The sequence below is a fragment of the Zonotrichia leucophrys genome, chromosome 1A (genome assembly GCF_028769735.1).
Source record: "Zonotrichia leucophrys gambelii isolate GWCS_2022_RI chromosome 1A, RI_Zleu_2.0, whole genome shotgun sequence".
Lineage (NCBI taxonomy): Eukaryota > Metazoa > Chordata > Aves > Passeriformes > Passerellidae > Zonotrichia > Zonotrichia leucophrys.
Window position 1 is genome coordinate 38,259,760 of NC_088170.1, and position 22,791 is coordinate 38,282,550.

The following is a 22,791-nucleotide window of genomic DNA, read 5'->3' on the forward strand; positions in this document are numbered from 1 at the left end:
AGAGATTTCTGTGACACCATTAAAGCTCCAGAGAGCCACGACTGTAGCAATGCCAAGCTTTCAGGTGCCCCCAGCCACAGTGCAAAGGCAGGAAGCTTCCTTCTCAGACAAATGCAACAGACTGTTCGCCTGCAACGAGCACACGATCCCGAGTTATCAGAGTGACTGTGATCATCACAGAGCAGATGTGCACGGTTTTACCTGTGGTGTTGTCCCGCAGAAGTTGGTGGTCAGTATCTACAATGGGAGATGTGGCTGTCCCCCCCAGCACACTTCCAGGGGTCACATAGGGGTCAGATTCAGGGTCAATGTTTTGTATACCTTTCCATGGCACTCCTGGTTGGAACTCTGAGACAAGAGAGAAAAATGAATTAGATGCAATCAGGGAAATGTTATTTTCTAGAAGTAATTGCTGACAGTACTTCAGGATGGTAAACAACTGTCTTCTACACCATTCCTTAGGAGCAAAAAAAAAAGACCACACGTTAGAATCATAATCTACTTCACAGTTCCTCCCACAGCACTAGCTCTGGTTTCATATGAATACAAATCTACACTACAAAACAAGTGGTACAAGGGCATCCAGTATCCCTTTAAGTGCTTCTGCTTTGCTACATTCAGATGAGGTTTCAACAGTTTTAATAAATTCCATATAAGATGTGTAAGATTAGATTCTGTACACATACTTGGTGTGTGTGCAGAAGCCTTTCTCCAGGAAAGGTTACCTACTTTAGGAGTTTGGAAATACATTTGACACATCTCACTGTATGTACACACACACTCTATACATTACCTATCAATACGGAGATGAGATGCCTTGTGGTAAAAGTAATGTATATACTCATTGTCATCATGCTTCACAATGAGATGGGATATACTTATCATGCTTTAGTTTGAACTATAGCTCCAGGCACGCCAGAATTTTAAGACAAGAGGATGAATTATATTAAATATGAACACAGAAAGACTCCAATTACTGTAAGAAAGATCAGTAACTTGGCTCCTTCAATGAATACAGTGCTGTGGTCAGTTCTGGAAGCAGTGGTGCAAAAGTAAAACTGACAAACACAAGAACAAGTTAAGAATCTTCATATACTATGTGACAATTTGTGTAAGTGTGAGAAGAGGGCAAAGGTGGCAGATTCATCCCTTGCAGATACAAGTCCAGGCTACAGAATTCCTGAATTTTGGAAATAATTAGTAATAGATTATTTGAGTGTAATTAAAGATTCATTATTAGAAGTGGGATCCAAGATGCACTCTCTAGAACGAAGCAAGGTAGGATGAATCTGACATGGAAGGGTTCATTTCAGTCACCTTTGCAATGAAGAATTATAGTCAAGACTATGACTTTCACACACAAATGCAGAAGAAAATGTGATACTACTGGTTCAAATTATTGCCACAGCAAGGGCATTATTAGACTGTGATAATGTACAGGAGAATCTGAGAGAAGACAAAAGAAATACCCCACTGGGTCAGAACTATGGTCCATCTAGTCCAGTGTTTTCTAACAGCAGTAGGAGAAATACCATTAAGTGACAGAACACAAACCTGGCTACTATTTGTGGACTATTGGCCTCACACTCTCTCAGTATCCACAGCTGTCCTAACTTAGATGGCAGAAATACCCTCTATCTGCTAGCACCAGCTTGTGAAAGTATTTTTCCATCATTTTATCCAATCACTGTTTCAACTGGCCAGTATCATCTCTCTCAAGAAGCTGTGAAAGCAACATAACTTGCAAGTTCACCACTCCTGACGGAAAAAAAGTTCCCATCTCTAATATTTACATCCTGTTCATTCTAGCATTTGCACTCATTGCAGGAGTCATGAACTACAATTCTGCATTTATCTTGTTCACTGCCTTCATGATTTTATAAACATCAGTTACATCTCCCAGTCTTTACTAACTCAACAAAATAATCCAGGTATCAACACTTTATCAGCAATCAGCACTGCAATCATGCAAGGACTCTGCTCAGCTACTACCAAAATACTGCCATACCCTGCCTGACAAGCAGGATCTCCCTTTTGTTAAGGAAGAAGCAATACAGCTCCTGGGTCTACTCAAAATATCTTCTCTGTTCTGAGACAAAGAATCCAGGACCATAGGTTAGAACCTGGAAACTAGAACTTGTTTAGAGAAAAAAACAAAAGGAAGTCTAAGTCTTCTATTTGCAAAGATTCTGAAAACTTTTGAGACTAAAAATTAAGCGCACAGAAAGCTCTAATCAAAACGTTAATGACTACACAAACAAGGCTCCAAGGATCAGGGGTATTATTCTTTATGAACACATTCACTCATCAGTGTAACCCTGGTCTGGAAAAGCATTTCCTTGAACTACAGCATACTGACAAATTTCCAAACTCTCCTTTGGGGCTGATAGTTGTTATCATGCACATTCACCAACTCTTGTCTACAAACATGCTCTTTTATTTCTAGGCAGTAAAGACAACATGAAATGCATTTCTCCACTGGTATTTGAAAGGTTCTTTCAAAAAGTTCAAACGTAGGATTACTGTGAAAACCATGACAGACACATCCAGGCCAGTTTGCTTGAAGTTTGACTGATCTTGAATGGGAAATTTACAGTCTAAGTATGACCCAAGTATGCAAGTCTGTGCAGCATAACCAAACGACATAGATCTCACCAATGCAGCAAAACTTGCTCTCACCTCCAGCTGTGATATCAGTTTGATTGGGCACCACTTCATTTATCTTTGTGCTGAACAATACTGCTCTCTTGAATGGCAGAATTTCTGCAGTAGGTGGCATTTAGGAGGAAAATGTGAAAGGTGTAGTCAGGGTGAATGCTGAGCTCCCACTGTTTTCATTCAAAGGAAAAATGCACCTATTTCAAGAAATTTTCTCTTCTGAACTCATTTTTGTTAACAACTTTTTTTCCAGCACTGGGAGGAAGAATTCTATCTCCATGCCAGGAACTGACAGTGGACCTCATCTACAAGCTTGTAGAGAAGAACCTAGAGTAAAGGCCATTTTAGGTCTTCATTCTTCATCAGGGAGTTGTATTGATAAGGTAGATCTCGATTTCAGTTCTCCCTGACAATGAAGTCCACAAGTTAGACTATGAGACAGCTCAAGTGGCTGATGGTCATGGAACAGTAACTTGTGCCAGCAGCCAATGGATCTCATAAGAGTGGAACAGCAATGACTGAGTAAATGCCACCTGCCAAAACTGGGGATCTGTTCCATGAGGGCTGAAAGCATAGTCTTGGGCTACTCTCACAAGAAACGACGGATGGTACTGAGGATCTCAGTGAAATTTTATGTTCAGAATTTGTGAACTTCACTTATCCTCTCACCGTGGTGAGGCAGTCAGCAACAAAAAAATTTACTTATGACTGACAATGGGACTACAGATATCACTAGGGAAGGTCTATGATATCAACAAGGGGCAAAGAGTAGCTATCAAGCTTTTAAGTTTTTTTAGCTTTTTATTGTTACAGTTTTGGAACCAAGAACCTTGCCAAAGCCAGTGGCTGCTCCAAAACTTGGAAACATGGCAGAGCTGATCCTCAAGTGTCTCTTGTAGCATTCCAAGCAGTACAGTCCTAGTATAATACAGGGGAATGGTGGCTGAGTTCAGTAACAATGAGTCTGTGAGTGAAGCCTGATAGATGATTACATTTTGGGAGCTTCTGGCATTATGAACAGCAACTTCAGTCCAAAAAGCTCCATACCTAACAACCAGGCTGACAGAGGTGCAACACAAACATACCTGTACAGAATGCAGTGAGCAGTATGAAAGTTTGTGGATGTGCAGATTTTTTTGAGAGAACTAATTCTTTAGCTCTGTTAGCTCATCAGAAGATGTTTTCTTGCTGGAGTTAGACACTGAAGGCTTCCCTCAAAAATTTTTAACTACATTTTCTAGATTTCCTGCAGTTGTGTCTGTCACATAGATTCCTAGGCTTTCTGATGCAAGGTCTGTGCTACTGCTTTACCCAAGAGATGTACCTGGACTTTTATTTTTTTGTACTTGAGTTAGTAATGTTCTCCTGGAATGCAACTGTTTTCCAGACAAGAGAAAAATCACAGCAACCACTATTTGCTGAACAGCATCAGTGATTAATCTGTACGACTTCAAGGACACCACTCTATTTAAAAGAATATTTTATATAGAAAATTATGTGTATATTCAAATATACATGTACTTTTCCTAGAGAGTTTTCTAGCAGAAACATAAAATTTTGTCCGTGAAACTACAAAACTTTAAAAATGTGCCATCCCAAAAGCAAGAGACTTCTACCCCAGCCACAAGATTCCTGAGCTGCAACCCTTTATGGGACATGAACAAAGGTGAACCACAAGAGTGTGGTGTTCCCACCACCACAAAAAAAGCCCTACTTCACATATTTTTCTTTGATTCCACCCTATCAATAATTTTTACACTGTGTCAGTCTACCACAGCACAAATAAGGAATCAGTACAAAAGAAGGGAGATGTTGGTGTGTATTCTATGAACATATGTTTTCATTACATTTTCTGTAAATGTAAAGTCACACAAGCACAGAAGATAGGAGTTCACCGAACAAAAACCAAACACTACTCAGGCAATTCAGCAGTTAGTTCATATTTAGCCCAGTATTTCTTACTGGAAATTCAACATTTATGTTCTACTTTTATGTGGAAGAAATTCCAAAAGCAAGAGAAGGCCAAGCCACCCAAGTATTTTTGTTGCAATGGTTACTTAAGCAAGTATGCTGAGGAAAGGTCCAGCACATCTATCCCAAAGCAAGGACACAACCCCTGCCCTTATGTAATACCTGGAGGCCAGCTGGCATTGCTGGATTTGCTTCCGATCTTGTTTGTTGGTGGAGATTTGGCAGGTAACCAACTATCACCAGCAGGGCCTGCGTGGCTGCTGAGCGGGTCGCCCTGGATTATGTCAAACTGGTTGTAGGGCGATCCTCCACGAGCCTTTCCAGGGGGCACTATTGCACCTGCAGCATTAAAAACACACATTTACACCCGGAAAAGGCTGCGATCTTCAAGAGCATGATGTATTCATACAAAAATATTTAAGATGCATGCTGGTGAGGCAAAACAGTTTCATCTAAACTATTTCAACCTCTGGGGAGATGATACTACAAGGGCATTCTCACCATTTTTGTGCATATTGGCATCTTGTGAAGCCACAGAGGGCAGCCCTTCCATCATAGTCCACTGCTTAAAGCGGGATTCTGTTCCAGCCTCTTTCCCTCCCACCATGCCATAATCCATGCCACTTGAGCCAAAGCCTGTGAAACAAACAAACAAACAAAACTCAATTGTCATCTTCTGTTTTGTTTTTAAGCATCTTTAAATGGGGAGTCATTGCAATCATAACAAAAAGGTGGGAAAAAGAAATCAACCACAGCAAAAGGTATGTTCAAGGGGCAACTTCCAAATAAGTGTGTTATGTCAATATGCCATGACATGCCTCCTTCTTAGGTTTGTCTTCTTCCCATGCAATGAAAAATAATGCAATTTGATTCAAAGTTGACACTTGTCATAACCTTTGCTCTAATGCTTATACATAAATTACTCATCCCTGGACCCAGACATAAGTGACTAACACAATTACCATATTAATAATAGGGAAGCTACAGGCAATGCACCAAACCTACTTCCACAGAGCACTTACCACCTGAACCGTATCCAGGTATCTGCCCTTTGGTCTGTAAATCTGAGAGACCCACATTCAAAGGATTGGGTACCATGCTGTCTAAATGTGGCTTAGGCCCAACAGGGTGGGATGGCGAATGCTTCATGCCAGGCTGCCTCTGCTGCTGCTGCTGGAGGGCACTCACCATACGAGCAATCTGCAAATGGAAGAAAAACTGCTTCATCTACGCTATACTGCCATGCAAATTCCAGTAAACGTAAAGAAACAGTGAATTAGAGGAGATACAAAAGACCTTGCTCTCCAAAGGTGCACTGTGAAGAGAGCAGGGGATGTTACTGAAGCCAGCACCATCTCTACTGCAGACTGCATTTCCCCAGCAAACCTTGTACTTCACATGACTGACAAAACCAGTGCCACACACCTGTTGCTCCTGCTGTTGTCGCACAGCTTGAGATAACTTTCTCTGGCTCTGTAACAGCTGTTGCTGCTGCTGCTGCTGAAGGAGGAGCTGACAAGCCTATAAGATAAGGGGGGGGATGAGAAGAGTGAAAATACAGAGCTCATCAAGTGAAATATAATTGCCAGGAGCTATTCACTAGGAAACGCTTCGCTCAGAAGTTAGGTAAACTGTTTCTCATTCCATTCACTCAAATAAAATGACAATGAATGCATTAGAAGAACATCACATCCCTCACTTAAATGTTAAATGTTTCTAATGTAACACTGTGCAGCAGAATTACTTGTACCTGCTTTATTACCGTCACTATGACCGTAAGTCTGAAGCTATTTCTGAAGAAAACTTCATGAAAAATCCACAAACAACTGCTTTCTGTACAAAAACATGGCTTAGAGTCATTACTAACCCACTGTAACCCACAATAATTACATGGGCCTATTTGGTTTATCTGCTGCCTTCTAGCAGGACTTTACTACCCCAAATAGCAAAGAGGGAATACTTGCACAAAATAACATCACTAGAACAAAATAGAATTAGAATAAGCATAAAAAGAAAACCCAACAGACAATTTGAAAACTGTCTTGTCTCACAAGATTACTAGTTACTTACTAATTGAAACTGGGGAATCTGTGGAAGCTGGCTCAGCATGGCAATCTGTTGTGGAGAAAGCTGGGGGCCCATATTGAAAAGACCAGGATTCAAGCCACTGTTGGGAAACTGTTTGAGCATGGAGGCCGAAACCTGCATGGAAAGCAGTTACATATCCTGAACACACCGCTACGAGGAAATGATGATGAAGTACAAGTATTTCTATACAGGAACAAGCATGACACCAATCTTCAATGGTGTTCTGGGAAAGACACTGCAGATTTATTAACACGTCACACCTAAACATGCACAATCTATAACTTGGGCAGAGTGAATCCCTCACTTAATTGACAGTATACAGTATTACATGTGCAGATGCAGACACACACACAAAGGTTATTCCCCCAACCAATCAGGTGCCAGAGACTGTACTAAATTCAAATGCTGATATATGCAGCTAACCAGTAATCACAGTACTGCATTTTCACATTAAAAACGTACTGCTTGACAAGGGAAAAGAAAGGCAGTCAGGCAGTCACTGGAGCAAAGAAACAGTGCCTCACAGAAAGAGTTAATCTCTTTGTACATTGAATAAGATACAGTAAAAGACAGGAGTAGGTGGAGAAGAATCCCCCCATTTCTCCCTGCATTATTGCAGAGTTACACAAGCACAATTCAAGAGAATCTCAAGAACTGTTCACCAAGTCCAAAGCAAAAGGTAAACTTGTACATTTGGAGACCCTGAGGTCTTAAGATTAAGCTCTGCAATGTAAATGTAACATGTAGCCCCTTCATCAAACCTCTCTTCTTGGGGGGGGGAGAGGAAGGACAGGACAAGACTACTTAAAAAAATTATGCAACCTGTCACACTTCAGAAACACTTTAAGCTTTCACGTTTATTTGTTCTTTTTAAAATACTTTGCAAAAGCCTATGTAAGACACAGGATTCCCAAATTCACTTTTGTGGTTTAAAAATACTGGTAGCGAGCATTTACGATCAACTGCCTCGGAATAATACAGAACGCTAAAGCTTCTGCACCGCGTTTTAAGTGCTTCCACTATGAATTTTAATGTTTGTATCTTATCCAATTTTTCAATTTTTTAACATCAAATTGAGACCAAGACAGATGCGTAAGTAACCTCAATGATGTGCTCTGAAGGCTGTAGCTGTACTTTTACAAGTAATCAGTTGCTATAAATTCCTTACCTGGGGAGAAAGGAATTGGGGAGGCACTTGCGCCCGGATATTGGGGGAAGGATTTAGTGGCTGCACTGGTGTGTGCATGCCCCTCGATTGTGCTGTGCTGTTTCCAAACAAACCATGATTGCCACCCTACAAAATTAAAGCAGTAGTGAGAAGATGAATCTTGCAGGCTATGCTAATAACTACATCTCAGTAACAATGAGCCAAGCTACTGACTTAAACAGAGTTCCCTTTGAATTACAGACGTTTGGCTAAAATCAGTAATATTCTACCTAGGTTAAAGCCACTGTACTACATTCTTGAGATGCAGGTTGCTTCTCAAACACTGAAGGGTCATGCTTATCTACTAAATTCAAGACATGACAAATCTAATGTTTTAATATTTTGCACTTTATATATTGGGAAATGGAAACCTGGAGTACAAACAACAAACTAAAAACTTCATTCCAACTGGCTTAAAAGCATGGCAAGACTCTACCAACAAGAATTCTGGTCCCCCATTTTAGACAAGACAGGTATTTTTCCTGAGTAGGTTGCTGAGATATCACTCACAAGGCTATTTTTTTTCCTCTGTAGGCCTTTCATTAACTAATACTATTTTAGAGTTCAAATTCCAAAAAATTCCTTTCTGCCATGAAAACTTCAACATTCTGGATTTAGATATTTTCCTTCCTCTTTTCTCCCACTAAATTTGAAGAAAATTTTCAAGTGACAAAAATAGTTGTGGGGGGGTTTTTTTAGTGGTTTATTTCTAATACAAGAATACTTGCTGTTTGAGTTTTTTAATGAGAAGTATTTACTGATTTATAAGGAACTTCTGTAATAAACCCTAATGCATGAACAAGACCCAGGGAAACTTGGGATTATGTTTCATGATTTCAGACTCTTCAGCAGACTTTTTTTGGTACCATTTTCTAAAAAAAAGTAAGAAATGTTATCAACAGTCTCAAACACTAACTAAGCTACACTCTCTTGCTTCTAAAAGCTGAAGCTCATACTCCAAAGCATCCTTATGTGCCATGAATTTTTCTTTTCAGTTTCAAGACCCTCAGAATTTCCCATCTCCTGCTATCAGGGTGTTTGTGACCCTCAGATCCCTGGGGTTCTGAAGAGTGTATTTTGCACTCTTCAGCCCTCATTCCCTATGCTGCCTGTCCATGCCAGCATTGTTGTACCCAATGTAAATCCATAATTCTAAACTGTGATTGTGCAAGCCTTCACTAAAAGCTTTCCTTCCCTTATACACCAGGATTTCATAAATCCTGTCATAACACTGTGCATAATACTCCTACCATTAATATTGTGTATCCTCTGCTATCCTTTTGCTCAAACACAAGAGTCTCCTCCTGCTTCTACACTGGCAGCACTACGGATTGCCTCATTCACCTGCATCCCTCTCCACCTAAAGTATCTTCTCATTCAGAAGCAGCTCCTACACATGCAGGAAGACAAACAAAAAACCCCAAAAGAGGAGATGTTTACCCTGGAAAGAGTTAGATGGAGTCAACTACACAGTAAAATTTTTGAGAGGCCTTGAAACCTCAGTTACACTTTCAGCTCTCTCTATAACTCCTCTCTATAACAAGAGTTCTGCACACTGAGATCAACAACATGTCTGCAAATTTTGGACTTAATCTGATGTTCAACACTGTGTCACATAGAAACAGAAAGACAACACACACAAACACCATCATGTTAGGCATATGACTACATAAGCTAGACCAGCTGCAATAATCAGGTACTATTCTTTCATTTCCTAGTATTCCTAAAGTATTTTCTTCCAGAATAATGCAGAACATAAAAGCCAGAAACTCTTCCAAACTGCTGTTAATCACTTAACTAGTTCCCCACCATTTCCCTGTATATACATATATTGCTACTTCAAGAATTTTTAAAGGCTACTAAATCAATTCTTACTTTGAGAACTGTGAGGAAGGGATAAGGGAACAGGCACAATGCTAAATCACTGCAACTTTTTACAGGCTCATTTCTACATACAAGGCCTTTGAGTGGAGTCTGAAAAACTTCAGTGTTGGGTTTGATGAGGCAAATCAACAGCTTCTAACCAGGTTTCAAGCCAGCAATTGAAGTAAAGGATACCACTAACTTCACTACTTCTGAAAAGCACATCCACCTGCTGCTGCACTGCGATTTAGGAAGAGGCCAACAAAACCAGACCAAGTATGTTCTGATGCTAGGAACCAAAGTGGACTGATTCTCAATGGCCTGAGACAGCTGAAATTTCCATTAACAATTTTAACCTATCCAGCAAAAAAACAAACGCAAGCAACCAACTAACCAGGATTAAGCCCAGGTTGCAGCCTTATAACAATGCATCTTATAAGGTGGCCTGCTTACTTGTCTAGCAGCGAAGTTTTGGGGACTGAGCCCTGAGCCGATTGCCCCAAGGCCGACGTTGGATAGTGTGGAACCAGAGGGAGACAGCTTGTAGCTGGGAGAAGGGGAGAAGGGAGAGCAGGGAGCCTCATCCCCAAGGCACCCATCTTGATTGGAGAAAGGCAAAGTCAGCTGAAGCAGCAGTTAGCCAACAGCAGGAGTTGGTTAGTGAAGCAACAGAACGCAAGAGGAGAGAAAGAGGGACGGTGAGTGACTAGGAAGAAGCAAAGTTAATTTGTAATAGCAGTTACAAGGACAAAACTTCTGATTCAAACGACCACTTGACAATTAAGATTTTGGTCCAAGGAGAAACTCTTAGGTTTTCTTTTTAAAAATACATTTTGAACTCTCATGGAATTAGTTTCTGATAGTGGCTATTACCACTACAGAAGCAAACAAATCTTGAATGAATTCCTAATGTTAGCACACACCTACCAGCATAATTTGTTAGGAAACGCATTAGCTTTGCTCACAGCATTTATTAATTATGCCACCAGAGGGAGTTGACAAAACTGCTTTTTGGCTCGTTATACCAAAATGGAGGAGTTAAAAAATTCCTAGACAGTTAACGCGCCTTCAGAATTTTTAAACCAAATTTGTTTTCCATTTTACATGTGATAAACTGTATCTAAAAAAAACCAAAACAGCCCTAGAGCATTCTGCATCTATTGGACACTCTCCAATTCATAATGGGAAGCAATTAATATTTGATAATAACAGTGAAAGCTTCTGTTTAATATAGGCAAGAATATGAAAGAAACACTATCATAACATACAGCAGATGTCACAGAGAAACAGATGTCGTACAGAAGCTTACAGTACACGGACATACAGCATAAGGGGTTGGGGAATTTAGAAAGGGTGTTTCCAATAAATGCCAGACATGAAAGAAGAAAAATATTCAGAAGACTGTGATTACTTATATTTACTTAGATCTCAACCAATTTTCTTTAAAGCAGATGACAGTAGTTAGTAGCCGAAAGAATCATCATGATGAAACCTATAACGAATTTTATTGCTACCAGTAGTTTATCCTTCCAAGAAAAAAAGAAAGGCATCTGTCTACATCAAAACCAGTCTATTCTGGAATAAAAAGCCTCACTTTCTCCAATTTCATTTGCCTATGCACACCTGACACCTGTTTTATACACACATTCATCCTACCAATAAAACTACCCCACACCTTTTACTACTGAGCTCAATCAGGGTTATTCAATATCTAGCACCTGCTGAGAACTAGGGTAAAAACTGGGATCTTGAACAAAGAGGTAGCTATTAATTTATTTAAAGATATTTCTCTCACCTTCTCAAAATAAGGCCCACTATCTGTGGTTCCCATGTCTTTGGAATTAGGTGGACGGAACCCAGATCGATCCTTTCTCATCATGTCATTAAAATCCCCGAGATTCACAGCTCGTTTATCTACCTCAAACTTCTTATCTGGGAGACCACCTGTAATAAAAAAAAGAAATTAGTGCAAATAATCTCATGACAGCAGGTTCACAGCCAAAGAAATACTCTTTAGGATCAGGGTATTAATTACATCTGTCTTATAATTTAGAACATCTACAGTTGGTATTAAAAGTGTTGAAAAATAAATGTAGGAAGTTTCATTTAACACTGAACATGCCAATTTACTTTACAGAGTTTATGGTGAAGTATTTATCAAAATTTATATAGAGATATAAACACAAATGTTTCAAGCAATTATATGAATTAATACCTAGCTCTCTATGTCTCCCAAAACCTGCACTGTAATTTTTTGGGATTCAGTATGTAGAAAGACTACTATTTAAGTTCTCCATGTATTCTGCTACATTTCTGCTGGGTTTGACATTGAGAAATTATTTGAGATTATTTGAAAAATTTGGTCACATGCACATTATTTGGTCAAGGTTGTCCTACAATCATATGAACTTAATTCTTAAACACAAGACATCAACATGTATATTGTAACTTCAGACAGACAACCAAGCTCTTTCAGCCTGCACACGATAACACAACCAGTAACAGGGACACTTCTCGAACACCCTCTCAAGTCTCCTGCCATTGTTTAGTCAGTAACCTGTGAAGTATGAGATGTAAAAGATGACCAAACTGAAACATAGATGGTGAACAAGACATTGATTTTCTCTTAACGCTTTATCAACAGCCAAAGAGCTGACTGGAAGAAGTTTTCCACCTTACATGCTGAACTGTTGCCAAGGAACAATCTTTTTGGTCAGATGTGACACCTGTAAGCTATTAGAGGCATATTGCTACGTTGGAGTAGATGGAAAACATCTTCGTTTTAAAATACGGATGTGATAGAAATGAGCTTTACTGGTATTTTTAGTTTTAAAGAATACTGTTTAGTTGGTAGCACAGATGGTCTTTCCAAGAATCATTTTAAAAGCATGTCAGCACAATTAACAAGAAAATCTGTGACTTTTCCAAAGGAAGTTGGTGATGGATAACCTACCCTACCACTGACAAAACACTGAACCTTTATCAGAGCAGAGAGCTCATCGCTTTAACACCTTCAAGACAACTTTTTCTGAAAAAGCTTCTCAAACCCAGCATCTCTTCTTAATGTCCAATCCCAATCTATTAATATTCACAGTGATGCCACTGCCAAGAAGCTATGAAACTGACCACTAGTTGCATGAATTTATTTTCTTACCCACACAGCTTTCAAAGCTGATCCAGCTTAATCCTCTCAATTGCCTTCAACATTATTTATCACAAGACAGTTGACAAATCACCTACATATCTTAGCTTGTAACTGGAGTCATACTGACCTGGATGAGCTTGTGGTTCTCTGCTCCCTTTCTAACACATCCTGAAAGCTACAACTGGCTCAACAAAAGCACTCACAGAGTGTCACAAACAGCTCAGTGCTGTCAATACCTACATCAAACCACTGCACACAATGCCAGCAACATGCACTAAAAGGCTCATGCGCTTCAATTCCACACAGGAAGCCCTGGCCATTAGTTGCTTGAAAAGAAACTGAAAGCGAGGCACAGTTGCATCACTGTCTGAAATGAAACTGGGTCAATGCCAACAGAAGATGACTAAGCCACAGAAACACCCTTCCGTCCCTCTGGTTATCCTGATGATCCAATCAACTCCTCAAACATTACTGAATGATGCCTTGTAAAACACACAGAGCATTAAAAGAGTACCTCTGAAGACTTGAAGCACAGATTTGCATGTCACTTAGTGCTGAGGCAGCTGCTTAAACTCCAGTATAAACAAGGCCTCACTGAGAGAAATGATTGCATTCCTTTATCCCATTCACAGAAAATTCTAATGCAACTCTGAAATGTGTCATGTGAGTCTTGTCCTTTGAATTCATCAACTAAAGCTATAAATAATGGAGGGGGGTAAAGAATAGCTTTACCTTATGTGGTACATGACAACTGACAAAATGTGAAAAGTCTGAATTACCCTCTACAGTAGGCAAAACCACTTGTGTATGAATAAATATGAAGCCCCAAATTCTCTACATGCAGAAACATAGAAGAGGTTAAATGTTACACCATCTTCATAAAAGAGGACCCTACAAGCCTACCTGATAAATAAGTCCAACTTTTAAAATCTAGAAGTAGACCTGGGCTGAGCAAAACAGCTTATAGATTCGCACAAATGCCATCAGCAACAAGAGCAAAACTGCTAAATGTAAAAGTAACCAAAAAACCTATGAAGATCTGTTACATTCACTGCCTCTGAAACAGAATGCAAGCCATAATTCATGGCTCTACCTAAGATCAAGGGATGCCACCATTAATGGGCACACTAAACTTAAAGAGCAACATATCAAGGTGAAAGATGCAGCCTTTCTGCACCCTTTCACAGGATATTCTGAGCAGCAGTCACCTCCTCAGAAGCTCTGATAGCCTGAGGGTCCTTGAAAGCTCCAAAGGATCCTTAATTTGGAGATAAGAAACTAAAAGAGCTATAATCAACATAATCCAGGCTACCATCCTCTTCATTTGTACCTGCTTAGATCTGTTTTTTACCAGCAGCATCTGAAGGCAGGTGAGAACTGAACACCCATGATGGTGACTGATCTCCACCTAGACATTCTTTAGAGAAGCATGACACAATCAGAGCCTGAGTTCTAGGGAGGATGCATGAGGCCAAACTGGAGAGATCAAAAATTGTTACCTTTCACAAAACTGTATCATACCATATAAATAAATATCCTTATAATCTCTGACTGAGATCCTGCACTACTTCAGAAAAGACAGTAATTTTAGGAAACGTGAACAACTGAATCCTCCATGAAGTGAGGCAGAAATTTAAGAATGTAATGGATTCTAAGTTGAAAGACACTGCATCTGTCTGGATTGTATTACAATACCAAATCCAGACCAGGTATTAGGTGCAAGTAAGTCTTGACTACCACAGTTCTACCTTTGGTACCACACAGCCCTTGATGATTAAGCTGTGTAGCAATGGTGGTGAAGCTATCCAGAACATAAAATCTACTTCTACTGAAAAGTAATCCGTAATAGCCCGAGGCACGCAACTGAAAAAAAAATCAATGAGAAAAGATTTTTTTTCCCCCCCTCACATCACCTCCACTAAGCTGTAGTAAAAGGGATGTCCTATTGCAGGAGGGAAAACAGTACTCTACCACCAAATGAAAAAGATTTTCACTTTCTTGAAACAGTAGCAATGAATATAAACTTAGTGTCGTGGTTTGACCAGGAAGGAGTGGGAATTCTGGGAAGCTGTGGTCAAACCAATGAAGGTTTTGGGTTTGAGACTGGCGTCCGGTGTGGCCAGTGGGGTTTGGACACACCTCCGAGAATACACAGGGGTTAAAAGCAGGGCACTGCCCTTGGCACTCCCTCTTGGGACATCGGCGGCGAGGAGGTCAGATCTCCCCCCCGTCCAGCCTTGCTGCTGGGCGGGGGAGGGACGGCCATGCGGTAGGCCCGGGGCCTGGACAGAGATGGGGGTGAGGGGCTTTCAAGGATGGAAGGGTGGAGGAGCCCCAAGAGACATCGAGACATCGGGCAGCCAGCCCCCCCCCCCCCCCCCCCCCCCAGGAGGGAGAGTCGGCGGTGATAGCAGCCGCCCAGGAAGAGAAAGGGGGGGGGGAAGGGTGCAGCCCGGCCGCAGCAGCAGCACGTGTGGGAGTATCATCTCGTCCCAGGACAGACAGAGACTGAAAACTTTTAACCCTTTCTTGCATGATTGGGGCCTTGCAAAAATGCTAATCCTCCTCGAAGCTGAATAAGAAGGGAGATGAGAGATGAGATGAGATAAGGACCTGGCCCGAAGAATGTGGAGATGATTGGATGGGGAGAGATGATTTGGAGTGGCCTTTTGGCTGGACTTTTCTCGTGGCTATGGACTCAGTTGTTCCTGTGACACAGACTGCATTTAGGGGGAGGCAGTGCCTCAAAACCAGGAAGGTTCTTCGTGAGGACCCCCCGGCCCCAGGGGGTTGGAAAAATATGGGGGGGACAGATGTCCCAAAAGCAGAGACTGTGCCTTTTTGGAGTGAGACAAGGCATCCTTGAAAGACAACCCTAAAAGCAGCTCTGGCCATGTCTCAGTGGTGAGAGCACTGGGCATGGAAGGAAGATGTCACAAGCGGCAAAAGGACTTTTTTTTCCGGGCGGTGCCGAAGTGACAGAGAAGCACACGAGGTTTCAGTGTGTTTCCAGGAGAAGCCTATGGAACGAGAAGGACTCCTTTCCTCTTCATGAACTGCAGTTTGAGTATACTAAAGTGTCGTGCCGGGCTGGGCAGTTGGTGTTTTGGGAGAATGTATTGGATTGGGAAAGTCAGGGAGTGGGGAGGAGGAAAGTGGTTTTTTTGTAAGGTTTTCAATTCTTTTCTTCTTTTTCCTTATGGTCTTTCCCTATTTTCCTGTAGTTTAAGTAATAAAGTGTCCTTTATGTTTAAGTTAGAGCCTGTTTTGCTTATTCCTGGTCACATCTCACAGCAGACACCAGGGTGAGGAATTTTCATGGGGGGCACTGGCTCTGTGCCAGGCTCAAACCATGACACTTAGAAAGATTAAAACAGTCTTAAAGATGTCTCTGCCCCAAGTTATAGCTCAGCTCTGTACAGGAATGCACCCTGATCTTGCACACCAGAGTCAAAGCTTACAGACAAGACAGAAGATGCTTTTTACTCTACCCTTACATTATGAAGGGTGCTAAAACTAAGAATCAAACCCTTCCAGAGTACAGCAGCTCATCCTCATAAAAACAGTACAGGTGATCTCACATTTCAAATGCATTGCAATTAAAATATACTCACCTACAGACAAGTCCATCTTACTGCCTGGAATGTCGTCAGTTTGACTCTAGGGGGAAAAAAAACCAAACCACAATTCAGTTCTGACTTCTATTCAATGCTGAGAAATATTTCAGAAAGGTAGAAGGCAGGAAGAGCACACTTGTGCTAATGAAAGCTTTACTTTAGACTGAAACGGAACACGAGGGTTTCTGGTATCACCCTGGACACACCTTGCCTCAACCCCCTAAGGCTGTGCATGGCAACATCACCCACATGAAAGCAGACTCAGACACAGCAACAGAGGGAGATGCACAGACAGCCACTCCATAAATGAACCTCTGGCCTTGTGTTCCAGAGGCTGAGTGACGAAACACTGAAAGTAGTGGCCAAAATGACAGCTCAACCTCATGGCCTGTCATGCCATCAAATCTTGAAGTGTACTGCCATGGGATTCTTCAGCTGGTAGTGTGGGATAGGGTGCTCCCAGAGCCAAAAGACATTGCAAACTGATCCTAGGCATGTCAGTGTCAGCTTGTGCAGCCCTAGACTCCTCACACAAACTCTGCAGAGTTATCTTCTGCTAACCAGCATTACATAGTATTCCTGCTTCACAGCATGACAACTAGCACAATATTCTGCAAAATACTTTGCAAATTAGCTTGTCAGAAGTTCCTTTATATAAAAAATTATTTAGAATTATTTTTAATTACTTCCCTATGGCTCTGTCTTTTTCTGAATGATGTGATATTTATTCACTTTACCAAACCATCTTTACTTATGGATTTATAATGAGCCCTTTTTTTTGCTAAAAGACCCTGCTGTACCTCAAATATAAATTCAGCCAAGACAGACACAGAGCTGTAAATCTCCTTTTTTGATAGATGGCTGAGATTCAGACTGAATACCTTGGACTTACCATAGATGTCTGACACTACAGGCAGGAGCCTCTATCCTCTACCGCTCTACACAGCATGTTATGAAAATAAAATAAAAAAACCCAAACCCAAAAACAAAGCAACAAAAAAAACCACCCCACACTAAAAAGCAACAATCCTCTCACCCCAAAAAAAAAACCAACCAAACAAAATGACAAAACACACATCTCCCTCCCAAATCTATTACTTGCAAGGAAACTGTAACCTCAGAAAAGGAGCTATCATAAAGTAACTTTAGGAATCGCAGTAGATTTAGGGTTTTTCTGGGAAGCCATTCTGAGCCAGCTACTACAGGTATTACAATCAACACCCCAGCATAGCAGATGCAGATAAATAACTGTGAAACAGTTGATATTTTGACTTATTTAAAGCTTACAGCTCTTTCACAAAGTTGCACTTTCTTTTCAAAAAAATTTACTTACTAGCAAGCCCATATTTGAAAACTGTTTGGATAAAGGGTTCATCCACGAATCACTATTTCCTCCTTTTAATGCACACTGAAAAAAAAAAAGGAGAAAAATATTTTTAAGAAACTTTTTGATTCCTTAAATTCTTCTTTATCCTTGAGATGTGCATGTCAAAAATGAAAATTCTGGTTCCAGAGAAAATAATCTTCAGAAAAAATAACTCTAAGTATTTACATGTCTGGAAACATTTACCAAATACTGTATCTTGTACAATTGCCCACTGTTAGATATTCCAAACTGACTGAACACTGTCATGTAAAATGTTTATCACACCTTCAGTTTCATTCTGCAATCTGGAAAGCTTTGTGAACATTGTTTATTTTTTCTTCTGCTACAGTTTAATCCTTTCTTTAATCCAGTGCATTCAGAGGCAGATTTCTTGCTTTCTTCCCTTTAGCATGGTGTCTCTTGCACAGGCACTGAGCTGACGAGTATCTCTCTTTGGTCTTAGTATAATTTAGAGATCACCAAAACCAATACTAACACAGTTCAACAGTGAAAAATTTCAGTTGTTTTGGTGGTTGAAATAAAGCTTTAAGTGAGGAAAAAAGTCCCTGAGAATAATTTCTGTGAAACATGAATTGTGAAACTCCCCACCATATCACAGCAGTACTTCCATGTCTCAGGAAACTGCTGTGCCTTGCCTTTGGAGTCTGCCCTACCTACTTCATGAGAAGCAGACGCAGCACAGTCCTCCTAATATTAATACAGTAACAAGTGTTATTGTACTAAAGAACTTCAATGCAAACAAATCTTAAAAAGAAATTTACTCAGGACTACAGCCAAGCTCCTGCTCCTGTCTGAGGCCAAATGTCAACAACAACAAACATAAGTCAGACATAAATCCAACAGTTGTTAGAAATCAGAAGTTCATGTGCCAAAGGGACTGTGGAATGCAAACTTCAGCAGGCTACGCAAGAACAACAGCAGCAGCCTAACAAAGATGTGTCAGCAAGAGAAGAGAAATAGCCTTGGGATACTTATTTTCATTTAGTAATGGCTGTACAGCTTACAAACCAAAAGAATTTGACACCTACAGGAAGATTTATTAGTCATAACAGGTGTAATATATTAAAGCAAATCCAAAAACCTCCCTTTTTTTACACTAGTTTAAGAGGCCCCTTGCTGTAACTCTGCAAAACCTTCCTAAAAAATAACTGCATAGTGCTCTAACATATCAGTCAGACTGTTTTCAGACAACACAGTAGTAGTAATGAGTCATTCAAGCATTTTACCTTCATTTGTGTTTTCTTTCCTCCTTGTCCCCAGCTTGTTGAGTTGTGGGAGGAACTGCTTCCCTGAGAGCCTGCTGTGTTCCAGACTCCTCCCTCCTCCTCCTCTTCCCAGCTGGAATGACGTGTTCCTGTCACTGGCCCATCACTCTCTCCCCAGCCATCTTGCATAGATTTAGAACCTTTAGAAACACAAAAAAAAAAAGCTCAAAAGCAGTCTACAATACCATGAAGCTGGTGATGTGACACTGCAACATTGGCTGAGATCATCAGAATTGCAAAGGAATTAAAAAAAAAATTCAAAAATGTGTCTTTACTCTAACAGCTGTAAAAACTTGTGCACGAATTCCAAAACCCGAGAGATTTGGTGGCACGTTCACATGTCATGTTGTGCAACTATTTTAAAGAAATGTCAAACCTTTAAAGATGTAACAGCAATAGGGACCTCTTATACTGATCCAGCTGATTTAAAAGGCAACCTACTATTTTTGAGTGCAAATGAAAGCCTCCAAAGCACATACAAAAACCAGGGGTGCTGGAGATTCTGGTTCAGGTGGTTTATTAATTAATTCCTCTTTCACTTCAAAAACTTAATACTCCCCTTGCCCTAAACTCTTCCATAAAATTACAAAAACAACTCTTAGGAATAACAACTAAGTAGAATCTGAAGGCAAACACCTGACATGTCCAAATATAAAAAAAGTCAGGAATTGCAATTAGTCCGCCATGGGGATCTCTATCCTGACCATAATGAAAATGAGTACAGCAGCATTTTATGGTGGTTTAAGAGATACCTTAAAATGCATCATAAATAAACACTCAGATACTTCAGAGGAAACAGCTTTTTTAAGTCTGTTTAATTGGGTACTAAAACTGAGGGCTGCTTATGAAACATACTGGTCCAAGTGCAAAAAATTTACCTCTTGGCCCTTTAATCCTGCTACTTACACAGAAAAGGCCACAATAAAGTATTATGTCTGCAGAGTCAAGAACACAATCTGGAAGTGTTATACTGGGAAGTCCCTGCAGCTTTAACTGATTTCAGGTGACAGTGCTTAAATATATACTATGCTACTACATGACCAGAGATTATTTTTCTTCACGGATAGCTCTCTAGGACTCATGAACATGAAACTTCGGCCAGAATATTCTTATGCAATGCTGGCAGACCTACGTAAATGTACTTTTTTCAAACAGGTAGATACTGATCTATGCTTCCTTCTTTGGCTCCAAACTGATTTTTTCCCTTTCCTGATCACAGCTGGTCTGTATCCTGTCCCTAGATTTTGCTCTAGAGCTGGGGACAGCTCACATACAGAACAGCATGTGTAGGTTGCAGTTCTTTGGTTATGGCACACATACAGACCATTCACGGTAAGCAAGTGACCAGGTATAGTCTTAAAGGACTGTGTTAAGCATTAATCAATCAACAGAATTTTCAATGGATCAGTCTCAGAAGTTCTTATTTTGGTCATATTTAGCTATCTTTTTATAGATAAGAAAGCCATCTAAAATTACCTTAGCATCCTCAAAATGCCAAGTCTGTGGGGCAGACATGGGAAGCCTGTCATCCACAAAAGCCTGCTGTAACAGTAACACTAAGGAAGCAAAGCTTTTTTTTTTCAGAAATGGCCAAATTATTTAATTGGTATGGGAAGAAGCTATCTACACAGCACTTAATTTCAAACAATTACATGTTGCAAAAGCAACTTCTGGGCTGGAAACAGTTTTACAGTGGGTATCATCAAGGCAAGTTCAGTAACACCTGTGCATCATCAATAGTCCCTACAGGAAACCTCACACCCAAATGTTACTGATTTTGGCAATAACATTGCTTTTGTTTGCTGTTTTTTTCCTTAAAAAGAAGGAAATAAAAATTATACAAACTTACATCATCAAGAATAATACCTACAAAAACTCTTAATATAGCAAAATTTTAACTCAGAAGTAAATTTTCAAAATATTTCAACATCTTATTCACAGAAGACACTGTGGTAGGCACTTAGGTTCTACTACAAGCGCACTTCTTAAGAGTTACAATTTTTCTCACTTAGACAATTACAAAAATCCATTCGAAGCCAAGTTGTATTATCAAAGCATGGATGAAGATGTAATGGCCTCCACAGTGAAATTTGTCAGTACTGTGCATGCCTTTTCCTGATATGGTCAGAAAAGGTGACTTATCATGTAATGAGTAGGCAGCCAGAGACAAAGAGAAAAATACACATTTCCTTACTGTGTTTCAGCACTTCCAGAATCAGAGTTGCTCATTTAACTGCTTAGTTAGGAAAATTTTACTACCTTAAAAGACAAAGTTGCAGTCATTTACAAACACTTAATATTCATCCATCAAAATCCTACAAAAACATTCAAGGCTGCTTTTAGGCCTCAGATAACAATTCCTCTGCAGGTGACCGATGTCAAAAGGCCAAACACAAACATCTCCAAGGCAATTGCAAGGAAACTGGTGTCTGGGCCATACTCACTGGATTTCATGGCGTTCGGGGCGGTGGAAGGTGCATTCCCCCAGCCTGTAGTCGATGCTCCTGGATCATCCACTTCACCCCAGCCGGGACTGGTTTCATTTGGCTCACCCCAGGCGGACGTACCATTATCTGGAGCAGGTGGAGTGCTTTTGCTCCAGACTGCACAAGGAGAAAGAGGTTTCATTACAGACCATTCAGATAATGAACTGTTTACTGCAGTGCAGCACCATGTCTTTAATTTACTGCTTCATTCTTCTAGCCCAGAACTTTGGGCTCGCAGAAGCACGTGTGCAACAGAACTGACAATCGTTCACAACTAATTTAGAGTGGGCACTGACCTCCAGGGATGAAGAGAATGCTATGATGAGCAATACTCTTCTCCTAGATTAAACATGAACCCCACATGTAATACTGTCCACCTATCTGTGAACTTTTGTGACTAATTACAAGGATCTAACTTAGGATTTTATATACTGACTACAGAACTTATTTGCAGTACATATTAAATCAAGACAGAATTCTTTTAAAGTGTCTTTGAGTCAGAGGAAAAGATTACATAAGAATAATTTCTTAATACATTTCCAAGCTATATAACTTTTTCTTGTCCTTATTCCAAAGAATAGATTATTTCTCCAAGTATTCTTTATCATACAGCAAAGCTGAACTTGACTAAAAAATCTGTCACAGACATACTAAATTTCAAGTGTTATCTGAGTGTTTCAGAGCAAAATGTTTTTGACTAAAATTAAGTAAAGATTTTCTCCCCATTTCTCTAATAATTAAATGCAAAAAATGCTACTTAGTCCAGAAAAAGGGAAGCTCAGGGGAGACCTTACTGCTCCCTACAAATATGTGAAAGCAGGCTGTAGCCACGTTGGGGAAGTCTCTTTTCCCAAGCAGCAAGAAATAGGACAAGAGGAAATGGCCTCAAGTTGCACCAGGGCAGGTTTCAAATGGATATTAGGAAAAACTTTTCACCAAAAGGATTGTCCAGCACTGGAACAGGCTGCCCAGGGAACAGGTTGAGTCACCATGCCTGAAGATATTCATAAGACCTGCAGATTTTTGCACTGATGAACACTGTTTAGTCATGGACTAAGCAGTGCTGGGCTTATTAAGCTTATGGCTGGACCCAGTCTTAAAGGT

At 40.3% G+C, this 22,791-nt stretch overlaps 1 protein-coding gene across 5 annotated transcripts in view; it reads right to left on the reverse strand.

Annotated features, from left to right (window-relative positions):
* The window catches only part of TNRC6B (trinucleotide repeat containing adaptor 6B), a 120,405-nt gene that overhangs the window by 7,119 nt on the left and 90,495 nt on the right, over positions 1–22,791 (reverse strand). For 3 of the 5 annotated variants that reach the window (XM_064702355.1, XM_064702354.1, XM_064702356.1), the window contains 13 exons: positions 21,646–21,804; positions 19,163–19,341; positions 17,883–17,957; positions 16,547–16,592; positions 11,583–11,731; positions 10,241–10,411; positions 7,886–8,011; positions 6,700–6,831; positions 6,055–6,150; positions 5,652–5,829; positions 5,131–5,265; positions 4,792–4,968; positions 202–348 (listed from right to left, as the gene is read on the reverse strand). In XM_064702355.1, coding sequence (XP_064558425.1) covers positions 202–348; positions 4,792–4,968; positions 5,131–5,265; positions 5,652–5,829; positions 6,055–6,150; positions 6,700–6,831; positions 7,886–8,011; positions 10,241–10,411; positions 11,583–11,731; positions 16,547–16,592; positions 17,883–17,957; positions 19,163–19,341; positions 21,646–21,804 — 1,770 coding nt within the window. The remainder of the gene's footprint in view (positions 1–201; positions 349–4,791; positions 4,969–5,130; positions 5,266–5,651; positions 5,830–6,054; positions 6,151–6,699; positions 6,832–7,885; positions 8,012–10,240; positions 10,412–11,582; positions 11,732–16,546; positions 16,593–17,882; positions 17,958–19,162; positions 19,342–21,645; positions 21,805–22,791) is intronic. The other 2 variants (XM_064702357.1, XM_064702359.1) reach the window with 2 other exon arrangements.